General features: G+C 36.7%; 1 protein-coding gene across 1 annotated transcript in view; it reads right to left on the reverse strand.

The window, feature by feature from the left end:
• Positions 1-18999, reverse strand: part of LOC107723283 (protein TSSC1-like) — a 42610-nt gene that overhangs the window by 17265 nt on the left and 6346 nt on the right. The window contains exons 3-5 of the mRNA XM_016531850.1: positions 14768-14900; positions 7110-7266; positions 2171-2270 (exon numbers count right to left, since the gene is read on the reverse strand). Coding sequence (XP_016387336.1) covers positions 2171-2270; positions 7110-7266; positions 14768-14900 — 390 coding nt within the window. The remainder of the gene's footprint in view (positions 1-2170; positions 2271-7109; positions 7267-14767; positions 14901-18999) is intronic.

Below are 18999 nucleotides of genomic sequence, written 5' to 3' on the forward strand. Positions count from 1 at the left end.
GCATGTTTATTTTAGATCTGTGTGGCAGCAGCAATCTACAGTAAATAAATCAATAAATCCTCTGCTCTCTTGTCTCTGAGGCTGGGACTCTAAACAGTGTTCTGTGCTCGTCTGTGCAGCCAAACACAGAACAGTTAGCATGTTTTGCTCAAACTGTCACCATGGCATCAGAGCTGGTACACTGTTGTCGCTTGCGAAATCAAAATGACGGCGCCATGTGTGGAAACTCACAGATTAAGGGCCGGTAATATTATAATGAGATCCCTTTGCAACATCACCAAGGGAGCGAAATCAGACGCGCTCGTTTTTTCAGACGCTTGCAGAAAAAGGCTTCCCAAAACAAAGTTACTGGGTTAATCTTTTTCACATTTCCTTGGTTGGTAGATGCACCGGGGACCTGATTTTCATGATATGTCACCTTTAAACAACAGCCTAAACTTGCAGCAGATTATTTGTCAGAAAAAAATTTAAGGAATTGTTCAAATTTCTTTTGGATAGATTTTAAAAGATTAATTACAATACTTAAATTAATGACAAGTTTTATGCACTGATCACCACCATTTTTGATAATAAATTTGCATTAAATCATAAAACAGAATACAGAAAAATTACAACAGACAACACAAAACTTCTGAATAAATAAAACACTTTTATGTTATTATATTATATTTTATATTATTGTTAAAATGTTAATAAAGTTGTTAACATTTTGTTAAAGTTTTATGAATTAGTTCAAACTAAATTACAATTCAGGATCCAGAAAAATTAAAACAGAAAACACAGAATTTGGGAAAAATAAAATGGATAAAATAGATTTTATTGTGACTTGGGTATTGGACTACTCAGTTTATGCTTTAGAAAAGGTTTTTCTCCAGGTTTTGACCAAACCACCCAACATGCTTAATTTCTGGTATATTTTTCACATCATTTGCATCATAAATCATTTTTGCGCTTGCTTATTGCACATTCAAGTTTGGGTGCATAAAGACATGTCACACCAAACTTTACATCAACAACACCAAAGGAAATTGCATCTCATGTTTCATGGCAGATGGGAAGGTTTTCGGTAAATAATACATGAAATTGTGAAATTTACATTCACATTTTACATTTAAGCATTTAGCAAGCACTTTTATCCAAAGCCACTTACAATAGAGGAACAAACAAAGCTACAGCACGGCTGCAGAAAACATGCAAAGTGCATAAGCATGGCCGGTATATTGACCCCAGTATTTTTCCTTAGATGTATAATAAAAGTTGTGAAATAGCTGAGGTAACTGTACTTTGGTGATTCCAAGATATTGTACAATGCCAAGATAACCAACTTTCTCATCTGTCAAATGTCAAAATGACTGAGATGGCAAATCAAATCAAAGGCGACGGCATTACCGTTATTTTTACAAAAGCCGATTGTGAACTCCAGCACAAAGTTTCAGTTTTAATGGTCAAAAAGTGAGACGTAACTAAACATTTCATTTTTGACAACTGTGTTACGACAGCAATGTTAAATGACCAACAGTGATATCCAGGGATGCAAACAACTCGACTGGAGCCATTTTCAACACATTTTCCGCATACAATTTAAGAATGAATGTTTGCATATTGCATTTAATGAACACTTTCCTCATAGCAATTCATTAAATTCATTTATCATCCTCAGACCTACACTAGAACATGATAACACTTCTGACTTTGATAAGTGTGTTTATAGGTTGTGGTTCGGACAGTCATTTGCCCTATCAAAATAAAACTTTTATTTGCAAATGGAGCAAATTAATTACATTACAATTATTCATATTTATTCCTTTAATTTTGTCTTTTTGACAACTTTTTAGTAATTTTCATTTTCATGTATGTAAAGAAAAGCATAAACATTCTTCAAAATACCCTTTTTTTGTGCTCCTATAAAGAAAGAAGTTCAGAGAGGTTTGAAAGTATATAAGGGAACTCTTTCTTTTTTCCTTAACACAAATTCTATCTACATTCACTAGCAAGTTCAACAGCTATAGACATTGTATTGTCTCAGTAATAACTAATGGGAACTGTAAATGAAAATGTTAGGAAACTGAACGTGGTGCCTTATATCGCTGATATGGTGTGCCAGTGTCATGGCTCCAGCACTGAGAGGAGAGCGGTGAGACACGGCAATTATGAAAATAATGAACCTCACCGTGGCCTTGGTGGAGCTCTCCTGAAGGTCCCAGAGCAGAACGTGGTTTTCAGCCAGAGATATCACGCGCTTCCCATCACCCAAGGGCTCCCATAATACACTGCAGGAGACACGAGAGAGGACATTAACAATTAATGACCACAAATGCAGTCATGTGCATTTACACTATCCTGTGGAATGTATTATTTAATAGAATGTTTGAATGGTGCTCTTTACATATACTGTATGAAGAATGCAGAAATGGCTATGAGGTGTACAGCAATTAACCAAACTACAGTCTACACATCTATTATCATTGGCTATCCAGACATCAGATGCAACAACAGAAAACATCTGTGTGAGAGAAAACTTGTATTTTCTATATAAGAGGTCAACATCCAAACGCAGTGAAATAATCATCCAAACTTCACCCAATCAGGTAAATCTATCATAATTTAAAAAACAAACAACTAAAGACACATCTTTTAATCATTAAGGTGGGGACATCTTGCCCAAGTTCCTTTTTCTGGTGACATGATTAATGATTTATTTTTTGAATAAGAAACCATTAAAGTAAAATACTAAATCAAATATTTAGTGTAAATGTACACATTTTGACAGTCTAGTTTAGATTTATAAATTTATTACAGTATATAATTTAATAAATAATATGCAGGCTTTTATTTTAATTGAAGGGATGTCATAACAGACTATCAAATAAGAGGAAATGACTCGACTCAATTGCTCCCTAGGTTATGGGGAATAATGAAAATATTTTAAATGAATCTAATTCTAATCCATTATTAAATAATACCTCCATCAGACCTTTTTTTTTTTTTTACTTCAAAATGAAAACAATTTATATTTTTACCTTACAAACGAAACTGTGTCTACAAATCAGTCTTAACAAATATACATAAAAATATTTAAAATCCAAAATAAAATAAATTCAGTGATCATTACCCAGTATGCACACACACACACACACACACCTTTTAATTTGACCTCATTTTACCCATTAAGTAGTTGTCATTACATTTCTTTTGCCTTTAACGATCTATTAAATTAAAGTGCCTTGTCATGTTGGTGGTTACACCTCTCCTGCAACATGTTTAGCTATCACAGATATTAAACTTAGCTTTTTTGGCTTCTGATCGCAAATGTAACCAAACTTTGGAGCACTTAGATTAGCGAGCAAGGTCCTGGCAGATTGCTAGGTCCGGTCCTCACAGATGAAGACAAAAAAAGCACATAGGAATCGATAGGCGGAATCGAAATTTTAATTTGACAACAAGTATCCGATTCTGGAATCGGAATCGATTTTCGATTCCCAACCCTAGTAGTGCCACTATTTTTAGTTAATCTGCATTACACTGAATATAACCAGGAAGAAGTGTATATTTGATGCTCAGGTAAATGGTAAATGGCTCAAGTTTGATCTGAGGGAAGAAGGCAAGGTAGAAGGAGAAATGTCAGGAGGGAACCCATATGTAGCAAATGTCCACAATATAAAGGTGTGTGAGCATCGACTGGCCCCCAAACATCACAGAGATTACTCCATCATTACTGGAAGTATTGACTGACCTATATAACACAGTTTGCTTTTGTTTCTTCTCAGGCTCCAATTGATCTAGCAGCGGTGGCTCTGATAACCCATCACACAGCCATTAGCCTGTCTCACGCTGCCATCGCTACACGCTCAGCACGTCCCGTGCACAAATTCTCACAAATGCTCCATTGGCCACAAAGTGCTCAATGGGCATTGATTAAGAGGCGTCCGCTAGCTCTCAAAACGAAGCAATTCTTTTCAGTGAGGCGCTAAAAAAATAAAACACAACAAGTCTTTTTGGTAGATTTTTCATTGATATTTCGTCTATTCTCTTCAGGGAAGCCTAAATTGGAATGTTTTCGAAACAGGCACATATGCACTTGAGAGAAAGAACAGAGAAAGTTTGTGAAAGGCATGAAATGTCCCTATGATGCATGTTAACATTAGTCTCACATGGCCAGAATCTTGTCTATTTGACCAACATGTACAACAACTTACATTTAGAGGCAGGCATGTGTGAATTCCATCTGTGGCTGACTAAGCAAACCCCAATGGATACTGTGCTGTTGTGTTCAGCGAGAGCTACCTGTGAGAAGTCAGCGATATGAGGAAGCAAGAAGCCTCATTCATCTTAAGACTGTATTAGAAGACTAAACACATTATTGAGACCCCATCACATACAACGAAAAAGACAGACCCCTGAATCCATACAGACCATATAAATGCATTACGCTTGATTGTACATAAAATAAACCTAAATATGATCAACTTTGTGGACCTACAATGCAGCAAGTGCAAAGTTTTGCCGCTTTTTGGCTTACAGTGCAAGGAAAATCACGTCCTTATACAACCAATAGAAGTTTTGCTCCTTGTCTTCTATTTCATGACTATATTACTGCATCTCACACCTTGTCGATTAACCAAAATCTGCCTTAAGCGCATGTAAAATGCAACCAGTTGACTTATACCCAACCTTTGGATCATCAGTTACATTTGGCGCTCTACACTAGCTTCCAGTAAGTGTTGGAACTACATTCATGACCTTCTCTGGCAATGCTGCCAAAAGCCTGCCAGAACAATTTCACTCTGTCATCACACTACATAACCTAACCACAACACTCTGATCAACATCATACACTCTCACCCAGGTAAGGTACAGTAGATCAGGTCATAGCTTGTGCACCATTCATCATGATTTCCTGTCTTTATCCAAAGCCATCCTGGGTTTTTATTTTTGGATTGATATGTGCTTTTTTTCCTCATAGCTCCTGTCATGGCCAATGTGCTGAGGGCCTTGAAGAAGGCACTGGCCAAATTTTCCTACTATACCATTTGTCTTTCACTGGTTTCTTCTAAATGCTCCTTCCAGAGCCAAGTCATCTCCAAAAGGAGGAAGCTCTTGGTTGCCTCAAAGACCAGAACGATGTCTGATATCAAAGTAGCCAGCATCAACTTAAAAGTGTCATATATGTGAATGAATAATGTATACTCTTTCTCAGTGTTACCAGTACCGAGATATCCCAGTTTATTTGTTAGTCAAAGTAAAATGTGTCATCCAGTGGACTTTCGAAAGCTCCATGGCTCCAGTGCCTCAGCACTTTTCTGTTTTCTCTAGTCATGGTCCACCACCCATGCTGTTCTCCTCCTTCTGTCCTCTCACATATGTCTTCATTTTACATGTCCTACAACAGGGGTGCCCAAACTCTGTCCTGGAGGGCCGGTGTCCTGCAGAGTTTAGCTCCAGCTTGCCTCAATGCCAGGTAGGTGGAAGTTTCTAGTATGCCTAGTAAGAGCTTGATTAGCTGCTTCAGGTGTGTTTGATTAGGGTTGGAGCTAAACTCTGCAGGACACCGGCCCTCCAGGACCAAGTTTGGGCACCCCTGTCCTACAACATAGCCTATATATTATAGCCTATCCCTTACATCCAGCCCCTTAACATCTACAATGCTGTTTGCCGCTTTCACTTCAGTCTTACCTCACAGATATATCCTACAAGGTCTCCTGGAGAGGAGGGGTGTCTGAGTCACATCAGCTAATCAGTAATCCTCTTCGATTTGCACAACCTCGCTGGACACAATCATAAAGGCACATGGCTTCCCCTGTCACTGATACGCACCTTATGATCCTCCTGTTTAGGCTCATATCTCTGCTTGCCTTTCAGATCTCTCAGCCTGGATGAAGGAGTGTCAGTTTTTTGTTTAAGCTCAAAAAAGACAGAGCTCCTTCTAATCCCAGCAAACCTGTTAGTCAATCACAACAGCACTATACAACTGGGTTCCACAACTCTTGATGGCAACTAGGACAGCAAGAAGAATGGACTACTGGACCAGGCTGTTGTTCAGCCTTTTGAAAAACATGACTAAATCTCTCCAGATGATTCTGAATGTGGCAGTGCTTATAGACTTTAATCAGCCAACAAGGACCCCCACACAGCCCTCTTGGTCTCATTGGTTACCTACAGCTGTACCAACGTTGACCTTCAGGACTGACACTGGAAATACACCGCCCTATTCAATTACACTCTTACAAGTGCATGTTCCTTCACACTATTTACGGTCAGTGAACATGTTGTGCCTGGTGGTTCCTTCACAATGAGGTACAAAGTCATTTTCAAGAACCTTCACCCTCTCGGTTCCTCTGTGGTTGAATGGGCTGCCAACCTCCACCCAATCTGCTGAAACCAAACACTATTCTCTGTTTATCTATTTTTGTATGTTTCATTTCTGTGAAATGTGTGCCAATAACCAAAGCAATCTCTACCCTAGGACTCAAAGAGGGGAAAACATGTGGTAGAAACCACTAATAACTTCAAGTTGTAAACTGATTTGAAAAAGACGGCCCAGGCAGCTGGCTCATTCTACATAACATCTCTTGTATTCCAAGGTAGAAAGGGTTTGGAACAACATCACAATGACAAAATAAACATTTCTGCATGAATCTTTCAATACAGTGAGAAGGAGATCTGAATTTATTGAATTTTTTAGTTTAGCTGAAGTGAAATTCCATTAGTTTGTGCAGCTCCCTCATCTGATGGATGTGAGTACGATGGCCTGCCATTTGGCAAAAGCTTCAAAACACAACCAGGATTTTCTATTCTGTATTGTGAATTATGGTGCATGAAATAAAGCATGTGAATGAGACAAAAGAAATGCGCAGAGGTTGAAAATAAAACCAAAACAGATGGGTGCATGAAATACAGAGCAAATAGATTTCTGTAACATCTAGAAAAGAACAGAACAATAGATTGAAGGAAGGCAGAGCCAAAATGCTGCAAGAGATGGAGACAAAGCGAGACAGAGAGAGAGAAATGGAAATAAAAGCCATGACAAGAAGGATAGCAAAGCTAGGAGCTAGGAAAGAGGGAGAGAGAACGGGGAAGCTGCAGGGTTAAATCGATAGTGTGTGGCGTACCAGGCCACGCTGCCGTGGGCCGTGTTGTCAAGGTGACAGAGAAGCTCCAAGGTCTGCGGGTTGTTTGATGAATCATCGGGGGACTCGTGGCTGCCTGATTCCCATTCCGGGGGCATCCTCCACACCACCGCACATGTGAGCACTCGACTCTCAGACGCTGGCCGACAGGAGACACACACACAACGCGATCAGAATCTCACACATGCATGCACACAAAACAGCTTAAAAACACAGGCAGAGCTCATTTGTAATCTGAAGCACACCGAGTGCATGCACAACAACCAAATAGAACAAAGATGCTGAGTCTTTAGAGATGTAGCAATTTGATCAAATTATTTGAAGGTTAATGTACATGATGTCTATACATTCACGGGAATGTTTATGGTTCGTTTCTACTGTATCTGTGGATTGTCTTCCAGCAGCACATGCCATATGAGCAGTTCTCTCAGTAGTGAATACTGCCTCTAGGGGCCAGATCACTCATGATGCTTTATTATTTAACACACTCATCTTCAGCCGCTTCAGCTCATTTGTAATCTGAAGCACACCGAATGCATGCACAACAACCAAATAGAACAAAGATGCTGAGTCTTTAGAGATGTAGCAATTTGATCAAATTATTTGAAGGTTAATGTACATGATGTCTATACATTCACGGGAATGTTTATGGTTCGTTTCTACTGTATCTGTGGATTGTCTTCCAGCAGCACATGCCATATGAGCAGTTCTCTCAGTAGTGAATACTGCCTCTAGGGGCCAGATCACTCATGATGCTTTATTATTTAACACACTCATCTTTACAATTGAAAATGAATGAATAAAAGAATAAATAAATAAATTACATGAACTAACATTAACATAAACTAACAATGAAAAGTCCTTCTACTCTCTCAGTAGTGAATACTGCCTCTAGGGGCCAGATCACTCATGATGCTTTATTATTTAACACACTCATCTTTACAATTGAAAACGAATGAATGAATAAAAGAATAAATAAATAAATTACATGAACTAACATTAACATAAACTAACAATGAAAAGTCCTTCTAAAGTATTTATTAATTTGATCACTTGTGAAGCCTTTCATTTAACACACTAATGTTTAAGACCGACATAAAACTTAACAGTTCATTAAATAAATAAATGCATAAAAAAACTAAAATCACTACATTACTGATTTGGAAATGCTGAAATCTGTAACACTTTAAAATAAGGTTAAAATTTGTTAACATTCGTTAATTACATTAGTGAATTAGTGAACATGAACTAACACTGAAAATTATTTCTAAAGCATTTATTAATTTTTAATTCATATAATTTCAACATACGTATAAATTTTTAAAATCAAAAGTTTTATCTTTTCATGTTGGTCCTGAGCTGACACGAACTAACACTGAACAGTATTTTTATTAGCTAACATTAACAAAGACAGATAAAGACTGTAACAAATTTATTGCTCATTGTTAGTTAATAGCAGTTAATGCACTAACTAATATTAACTATTGGGACCTTATTGTACAGTGTTACCGGGAAACCTTACTGCAAATCTGAATGCAAAAAAACAATTAAAGCCACAAGATGCTGTGTTACAGTGACCCTAATAAAGTATTTATACTTCTTTACTGGTGTTATGTACAATTTTCAAATTTCTGTACTTTATCAGGATATTATTATTATTATCATTATGAGAAAAAAAGTTTTGAAAACACACACACACACATGTCTGGTTTGCTATCCTTGTGGGGACATCCCATAGGCGTAATGGTTTTTCTACTGTACAGACCGTATATTCTATTGCCCTACACCAACCCTAACCCTAAACCTACCCCTCACAGGAAACTTTATGCATTTTTAGATTTTCAAAAAACTTCATTCTGTATGATTTATAAGCTTTTGTACCCGTGGGGACCACAATTTAGGTCCCCACCGTCAAATGAGTCCCCATGAGTCTGTGTGTATTCAGGTTTAAGTCCCCACCAGAATAGAAAAACAGGTACACACACACACACACACACACACACACACACATATTGCTATTTAAAAATGAAGACACAGAAATAGGCAGCAGTTTCTCTTCTGATGTGTGGGAGGATGAGAATGAGTGTTCGCTGCAGCGGCTGCTTCCTCCGGTGTAACGGCCGCTTTGGGAGACGCTCAGAAATGCACTTCAGCACTTTCTGCATCAGCCGAAAGGTGTACTGCTAGTTATGGGTTACAGATAAAACCTGTAGCCAATAAGTACACATTTACAACAATATATGGCTTGTGCATTCTCTCAAGTATTTTTAAGCTTATAACTTTACTGTAAAAAAACCAGTCAGTCACGGTTGCCAGAAAATCACTGTAAAAAATAAATGTGTTTCTGATATTATGGGATGCCTGTATATTTTACAACTTTCATTAAGTGATATACAGTATATGCCCATCTACTTCAACTACCAAAATCTGCTTTTTACTTTTAAATGTACAGATAACCACTATGATAATACAGGTGGCACAACAGAAAGCCACATGGTAAGTAGTCTGTCCATAAACCATTGTCAATATAGACGGTGCAGTCATAAACACAAAACATCATGACACTAAATTAATGCAATATACATGCAATAACAAAAATATAAGACAAAACACCCTAATGTACATTACTGATAACAAATATGAGAAGAAATAAAACTATTTAAATAAAATACAATAATTTCGCCACGAACCTCTGGGAAAGTCCTTTTGGTTTTCACTGTAATTTATAAGGTCATTTTAACTTACAATATATACAAATATAAATGTACAATAAAATTACATACAGTAACATGATGTTAAAACCATTTATATTTTTTCAATGTACAGTACATGGTAGGGTTGCACGGTATACGGTACTATGGTAGTATCACGATACCAAAGCTTCAAAATGCTGGTGATGCCACTGTATTTTTCAAATGGTAGTATTGTCAATAGTGTGCTATCATAAGTAATGTTGTATGCGCGGCAGTACACAATTTAAATTTAAAGTTGACATTTTAGACACAACATTGTCAATAATGAGGATTTCGCTCAATTTTGCTAATGAAAATAGTTCTTAACAAAGCAGAGCTGTTGCACCTCTCAGAGCGGTGTTTTGTTTCATTTCTGAATGAATCCGTGTTTTTGAACAAATCAGTTCAGTGACTCAATCATTAAGACTTACTGCTACCTACGGGCGGTTTTAGGCAATCCAGTCTGTATTTATGAAAATTCGGTTCATTTTGTAGATTTAAATGACGAATTAACACATGGTATCATGATACTTGGTAACGTAATATTTCAGCTGGTATAGTATAGTAAGATATATTTATGGTATCGTGACAACCCTAGTATATGGTAAGGTAATTTACAGTTTTACAGTATTTTACTGTACAAATAAAAAATGATTTTGTAGTGCATCTCATAGTAAATGCTAAGCAAGCTAAATAATGCCAATGGCCGCATCTGCTATCAATATATTTGTTGATATAGCATTTATTATTTACAAATATATTTGCTGCGTAAAGGTGCAGTAAGCGTTTTCTGAGAAACGCAGCTGATATTTGAAATCACCAAAACGAAAACACCCCTACCAAAAAAGATCACACCCCTATCTTGATAGCTCCACCCCCAAATTCATTAACATGCTATGCAACATAGGAGTGGACACGCCTCTGGTGATTGGCTACAAATGAGTTTTGGTGCTTGGTCTGATCCACCTTCAGCAGCGTTTCTCAGAAATCGCTTACTGCACCCTTTAATGCTATAAAGAGATTTCTGTAATTTATTACTGCATTTTCATTTTAGGGAAAATTTTACTTGTAGTCCACCACACATCCAACAGCATATTATCTTAATTTGGACTCCACTACTTGAAGAAAAATAACATGATGTTATTTCAAAATGAAGTATTTAAATATTGAAATGAATTATTTGCTGCCTCACTTGATGAAGAGAATGTACATAAGATCAGATTTACTTAAGTTTATATATACTTACTAATATATATTTATTTATCAAGTTATTTTTTATTTTAAAAAGCTGCATTTATTAAAGGGGTCCTATTATGCCCTTTGGTTTTTGAGGTGTAATAGAGTAGGTTTTCATGCTTGATTGTTCCAAAAACGCATTATTTTTCACATATTGTACATTATTGCAGCACCTCTCTTCCCAGTCTGTCTTTTTTAGTTCCTGTTTCAATGAAGCCCCTCCTTCCGAAATACGAAATGTGCTGATTGGTTAGTTGGCCCAGTGCGTTGAGATTGGCGAACCGCTTAGAAATGCCATGCCCTTTAACATAACTGCGAGTTTCATCTGCTCAGCTGTAAACATTAACGATGGTGTCATTTTTGCCCGATTCAGACCCTGAGAATGTTCGAGAATGTTCTGAGAATCGTTGCAAGCACAAATAAAGGGGTTTTTGAACCGGGGTGCGCTACTAAAACAGCTCTTCTTCTTCGTCTTCTCTAGCGCAGCTCAACCAGGCCTCGCCCGTGGGCGGGAGTTATTTAAATGAGTGACATTGTTACGTCAAAATATCCAGAAGTAGCGCGCTGTAGTCCAAACGAGCCGTTTGTTGTAGTTCTTGAAAAGTGTTTTCTGTTAAAGAGATATCTCCTTTTAGAGTGGTATTTGAGCTTTGTAACCCTGCAGATCTTTTTTTATGCTCAAACAGCGACATTACTAACTAAAGTTGAAAAAGTCAAAAAGCTTAACAGGACCCTGTTAATCATAATAACTGGAATAAAGCAATAAATGGAATTCAGACAATCATAATTCAGTGTGGTTGTGATTCATCTGAAGGCACATGGCCACAGGTATTCACAGCCGTGCTGATATTCATAGTAACAGCACAACTGATCCTTTGCAAAGACCTGGCCCGCTTAGTTACTGTTGCTATGTTCGACAAACCATGGCGCTCTCACGCCACACATTAAGTTCTCACGGAGTAAAAAATACATTGCGGAGTAAAGAGGAGGACACTGACAGCGGCGCCGCGGCATGTTTCAGAAGCATCCCAGAAACGGCTCTCCGCGCCGCTTCGCTAAAGATATGCACCTCGCCTATTTTTGACGGTAAGAGTGTGCGCTCGAATATGCTCTAGAACCACTCTCGCGATACTTTGATGTCATACACCGATCAGTCTGCGCAGCGCTGCTTCAAGTCGAACACACCTATTGGGTTTGTGGTGTTGTTGTTGTGCGCGCTATGGAACGTATATTCGCCATACGCCATCGCGTCGCTATATCATTGATATCGCGATATGACACTTTTTTATCATGTAAAAATTTATACCGGTGTTATCGTGGATGGTATGATATGGCACACCCCTAGTCAGATCGCCTGTCAATCAAACTCCCGGCGAAGGGTCAATTACGAGTCTGATACTGCTTTTATACAACAGTTTAATAAGCGCACATTTTAGACAAAAATAAGTTCAACTGTAAATCTGTTCACACATCTCAGTTTGTTAATGTACTGCACATTGACTAATCCACTAATTCAGCTATGAATTGGTAGATTTCATACTGCAGTTCTTTTCTGCTGCTAAAGCTGTTGAAATGGCTGTTGCTGTGTAGCAGAGCACAAGCGTATGTCAGCGTCAGAATAAGAGCTGTTCTCAGATCAGATCGTTGAGCGGGCAGTTGGGGGTGATGATGGAGGCAGACTCAGTGCTACTCCATTAGCTTTAATGTCACGTTAATTACATTTCTCTTTTGAACTCCACTATGACATCTTGCACATTGGCCTCATCATAATGAAGATGGAAGGGGAAAAAAAAAAAAAGCCATATCTTAGTTTTCACTCAGAAAAGGAATGCTCCCCACTATGCGAACTGTCAGTAACCAGCCACAGGCATTGGTCTTATATACACGGGATTTAATTAAAATGTTCACTTTCAATTGTTTCTTCATGTTTTTTAATTGCCTCGAGACGAGTGCAAGAATGTGTCATATATTGCTTTAATGTGACATGACTGTGCCAGTGAACTCACAGCACACAGAACCACATTTAAAGTAGATTTTTTTTATTTTTTTTTTTAAGTTTTACTCATGAGGTTAGAAGTACACTGAATGCAAGTACAAAAACTTGTATGAAAGACAGCAGTGGAATCATACGATTAATAAACATTATGTTGCAAACCCTATCTACACAACATTCTAATGCTCAAAATACAAAGGCTGTTCTAAACAGTAGACAGCAAAATTATGCTACCTTATAAGATATATATATATATAAAACTACTTATTAGCATGTATATTTCTGCATATTGGCTGTTTATAAAGCACATTTTAATGCCTTATTCTGCATGACCGCATTTTAGATCCTTTTATATATACACACACACACACACAAATATATATATATATATATATATATATATATATCTGTTTCTTTAATTCTTTAATTTACATTTAATCAATTAATTCAGTTCAAATAGCAAGACACTATAGGGCTGTTACCAATCAAATGAAATCAGTATCAACAAAATTTGTCTCTGCAATGCAGCAGAGGTGGCACAGAATCTGCATCTGAAGTGACAGTTAGATGCATTCACACAGACTGTTTAATGCCGGACATGAATGCAGTTAACCTGCAAATGCATTATTAATGTTTTGATGTTTTAAAAACAAAATGTTGAATATTACTGATATTTGAATTGATTTTGGGGAAAAAAACAAACAAACGAGAGAGAGAGAGAGAGAGACAGAGAGAGAGTTTAATTAAAAAATTAAATTATTTGGAGATATTTGGAGAAAAAACTGCACTCTTCGTGTGATATTCATTAACTATATCAGATGATATAAATATAAAAAACAAAGTCATAAGCTGGCATTTTCACCCCCATATCTTGAATTTTGGGGGAATCCCGCAGTGAAAGCGTGAACTCTGAATGCACACGCGCAGTAGTCTAATCATGCAGCGTGCACTCACTTGGGTGTGTTTTGTTTGTTTTTTGCGATATACAATATACAGTGGGTACGGAAAGTATTCAGACCCCCTTAAATTTTTCACTCTTTGTTATATTGCAGCCATTTGCTAAAATCATTTAAGTTAATTTTTTTTCCTCATTAATGTACACACAGCACCCCATATTTTCCGTACCCACTGTATATCGCACACACAAACATTTGAATTGTAGTATATCATGGTTTCTGCATAAATATCAAGTTGCACAACTGTTTTCAACATTGAGAATAATAAGAAATGTTTCTTAAACAGCAAATCGTCATATTAGAATGATTCCTAAAGGATAACAAACACACACACACACACACACACACACATATATATATATATATATATATATAGATCCTTACAGCCAACATAAAAAAAAAAAAAAACATTCTTTCTGAGTGAAACAGAATATTACAAATTTTTTCTTAAAATGCTGCTGAATTGTGCATAATGAGACCAGGAATGTGAATTAGGAAAGAAATTGGCATGAGATTGCAAACCTGAGTAAATCACGTTGTGTGTTTCATACTCTACCCTCATAAATTTTGCATCTGAAAGTGAAACTCCTACAAAAATGCATATGCAATAAGATCTGCCGAAAAAATAACTGTGTCCACACCTTTTCATCTGTAAATCCATTTCATTTAGTGAATCCTGACAGTAGTTTTTAGTCAACAGTCAATAGAGAAAGAGAGACTCACTCTTGCTGTAGCAGGTGGTCAGCACTGCCTTGTCTGCAGGACTGCCGCTGATGTGCCATATCTCACCAGCATCGTGCAGGAGAACGCTCTTATTAATCATATTATTCTCATCATCAAAGTCAATGATGTGAATCTGCGGAAGAGAAAAAAAGCAGAGCGTCCTGACGGCAGTTCAAAGAGCTGGGACTTCACTCGCAGATATTTGCTTTAATATGACAGTAAATGAAATCTCAAACGCTTTTTAACTTCAAACACACTCCTGACACTCATTTCCCAGCTTTTATTTCAACTTTGAAGTGACTGCAACTTTTGAACTTGTGTTAGATGCATAAAAGTTACGCGAAGCACGGCACATTTGAAGAGGCAGTAGAAAGTTATTATTTTACTGAGAGACTTCATGTGCACTGTGGGTAATATTATACTGTAAGTGTTGTCATTATGTGCATAATGGAGTTGTGTTCACTTCACAAAATCCTATTCTGTCTCTCGTTTTTCACTAAAAACATCTAAACAGCCTTAAAATAAGATCAGTTCACTTGGTGACGCAACATTTAAGCACATTTGGTCTTTTAATCTTGATCTTAGATAAATAATCTTTTAGGGCAAGACACTCCAAGCAAAGCCATTGTTTTTTAAGGGATTATTTTATTGCACTTTGTCTTTAGATTTCAATTACAATACATATCTTTAAAGGCTGTTTCCTCAAAATGAGTCAGAAATCTTCACTTCAGCAGCACTTGCATACATCAAACTTAGCAGTTTTATTTATCTTCATATTCTGAAAGTTTTTACAGAGGAGTTTGTTCACATATAATTCGCCTGACTTAAATAACTTTCTAAAAATGTCTAAAAATCAGTGTTTGATTCTGATTTATGGAGTATTAATAAAAATCGTTAATTCTAATATGTAAACAAAATGAAATGAGAATTTGAAACTGGCTTTATCCAATGTTCAGATTTCTGTTCTACAAATGAATGCAAATTAGAGCATATGTAATTAGATAACGCCTCATTTGCATGTTTAAACATAATAGTTCAGAAAACTTGTAATGCAAAACAATTGTGTAAATATAATGTGATTAGTCAATGAGGAAAGTATGGTGAGATCTATTATTTACAATTTTACACTGACTTTACAGATTTAGTGGTTCAATAGATTTTTCACAGTTTATACCTGTAAAAAAATACTGAAATACATTTAATCATAGCTTCACCATGAACACATTTTGGAAATGCCCAGATTGACAAATTCTCCAGAATAACATGCCTGAAACTATGCAAAACTCTTATATTTTCAAAGTGTCTTTCTAATTTATGTCTGCTACTTTGTATAAATTCCAGGCATAAATCTCACTTCTCAATTAATAATAACACTTAAGAGTGTTAAGAAATTAGTCATTGGCACTGTAATTGTTTTCCAAAAATAAAATAAAACAAAGTAAATAAAACAAATATTATTGTTATTGAAGTATGTTTTACAAGAAAATACAATTGCAGTTTTTCTACTTCAAAATGTTGTTTAATTCAATGCATTACTTGCCTTTTGTGAATTGTTTACTAGAAATTTCTGAGTGAAAATAGTTTCTACATCTTTTTTTCCCCAATGTTTTTATAATTGTTATACTGAATTTGAGTTGTTGCTGTGTATCTTATGACTAAACCAGTAGAAATAAAATATCAGTGGTGTATTGATTTTAGCAAATGAACGTCATATAAACTAGCTGTTTGCAAAACTAGACAAAAAGGCATTTGTCTTTCTGGTCACCTGTGTAGGTGTACGACATGTGAGAAAGAGCGAGCGCATGCATACTGTACGCGAGGAGTTGGAGAGGAAGCCATTAACCTTGGGTTGCACTGCATTGAAGGAGAATTATTAGGCAACGATATAATTTTATGGAGGGAAGCAATACAAATAAATTCTGATGGCTGGACAGGATAATTGGAGGAGTTGGAAGGTTCCGTAACAAGGGCTGGGCTTGAAGAGACTCGCTCGTGATTTATCAGCCTCTGCTCTACAGATGCTGAGTGAATGATCACACGGGCCTCGTCTCTTGCTGTAGTGGTTATGTGAAGGAGCAGTCAGGGGCTCAGGTTCAGAGGAGCACAGCAATGACACACGCAGGCCTCAGTATGTGGCGCTCAGGAAATGGCTTGCTGCAGGGAAGGTTTATGAAGTGTTTTTGAACACTGCAAAAAAATTCTTACTGTGCAAAATGTTGTTACAGTATTTAAAGTAAGAAAAACAAAGCTATTTGGAAGCTGCCAAGTGAAAAAAGAAGATCATACAGTTGTGCTCATATATGCAAAATACTTGTCATTTAAAAAAAAAAAAAAGGGTAAATGACTTTGACGCATATCTTCATCACGGTTTCAATTATGGACTTTTGTGTTTCTTTCATTTTCTGTTCTCTTGTTTAGTTTTGTTTCCATTGACCTAGTTTCTGTCTCTCCTTTGATTAGTTCATTCAGTTCACCTGTGTTCGTTAATCATCTCATTAGTTCCCTCGTTTAGGTTCTGTATAAGTTCTCCCTGTTCTGTTCAGTCCTTGTCCGGTCACCGTTTGCATTTATGTGCGTTTCCCTGCCCTTTTAGATTATCTCTTGTGTGGATTGTTGTGATTAAACTTCGTGTTGGAATATATTCATCTTCATCGAGTCTTCTTCGTCAACACACCGTGACAATCACAGTTAGCAGTGCAGGCTGCAATATTAATAATATAACTTTTTTTTTGTCTCTTAGAAATGCACATTTGACAGTAGCTCGAGTTGACGGTAGTAGCAGCTTGAGTAAGGATGCAGATGTACATTTATGTTCATTATCAAAAACAGTAACATCTGTAAAAATTGTAACAACCTCATTTTTTATATGGTGAAATTTAATTATTCTGACTGTTTTGAGTTTTATTAAAATTAACCATATGTCTTCCATAGTAGCATACATTTAATCATGATAACCGCAGTTAAAACCACACATAGCACCTCAATGCCATGGTAAAAATATAACTACATGGTTTCTAGGTATTTGTATGAAAAACAGTAGTCTACTAAAATACTGTAATTGTACTCCATTACTCCTTTAATACATTTAATACGTCTACATTAACAATAGAATAAAATTCGATATGAATATCCCACATTTCTGACACAATACCATGGTGCAGTTACTGTTACTGCAGTAAATCCATGGTAAATGATGGCGATTTGTAGATTGAAAGTCTTGTGACTGTATCGTTGCTCACAGTGTTTCTGCTGTTTGTCAGCGCTGTTTCATCAGGCTTTAAACTAGTTTAAATCACAGAGTCGTTTGTGTTTTTCTCTGAATTCAGTCGCTTCACTCTGGATCTCACAGCTCTGTTTAGTGTCGTGTGACCGAGACTCATCAGAAAGTAAACACATCTGCTCTAGTGAGCAGCGGATAAACGCTCTGATTAGCGCCGTTTCGAACATTTATCGAACTCTTGTTATCGTTTTATCAAGGAATATTATATCGCGATAATTATCGTTATCGTTCAAAGATTTTCGATACCGATACCTTGACTTTGATACCGGTCCCTGAACGATACTTTTTTCGATACCAATTTTCTGAAATCTGTTTAACAAGATTACATTACAAATACCAGTACTTTGACGAGCGCAAACGTTAGTAAATCATGTTGCGTGGTTCATTTTAAAACTCTCCTCCCATAAACTTTGCGTCTGAAAGGGAAACTCCTACAAATGCATATTCAATAAGATCAAGTGCAAAAATAACTGTGTCCACGGCTTTTCAGCGCTAATTCTTCATTGCGCGTTTTAGTAAATCCTGACAGTACTATTTTAACGCCAAAAGACGGTTTGCGCTGGCGTAAGCTGTTAGTAAATCTGGCCCCTAGTGTTTTTCTTTGATTAACCCTTTAGGTATCGAAATTTGGTACCGAACGACAAGACAATTTTCGATACTCGATGGTATCGAGGTGTCGGTGCCTAAAAAAGTATCAAACTCGATACCCAGCCCTAGGCATACATGTTATGCAGTTTCTTTGGGGCAAATAATATGATATTATTTTTTATCTTATTCTTGATCTTTTTATTTCTTATATATCTATTATTTTACAAGAGTTTGGTTCCAAAATGCGATAAATGGCATTTAAAAAAAAAAATTTAGTTTCCGCCAAAATCAGTATTGTATCTGGTCGGTATTGAAAAGTCCATTTTGAATTTTACGCAAAATGCAATATCCGCCGAGTTATTCT

This window comes from Sinocyclocheilus rhinocerous, unplaced genomic scaffold (assembly GCF_001515625.1).
Source record: "Sinocyclocheilus rhinocerous isolate Xijiao unplaced genomic scaffold, SAMN03320098_v1.1 scaffold364, whole genome shotgun sequence".
Classification (NCBI taxonomy): domain Eukaryota; kingdom Metazoa; phylum Chordata; class Actinopteri; order Cypriniformes; family Cyprinidae; genus Sinocyclocheilus; species Sinocyclocheilus rhinocerous.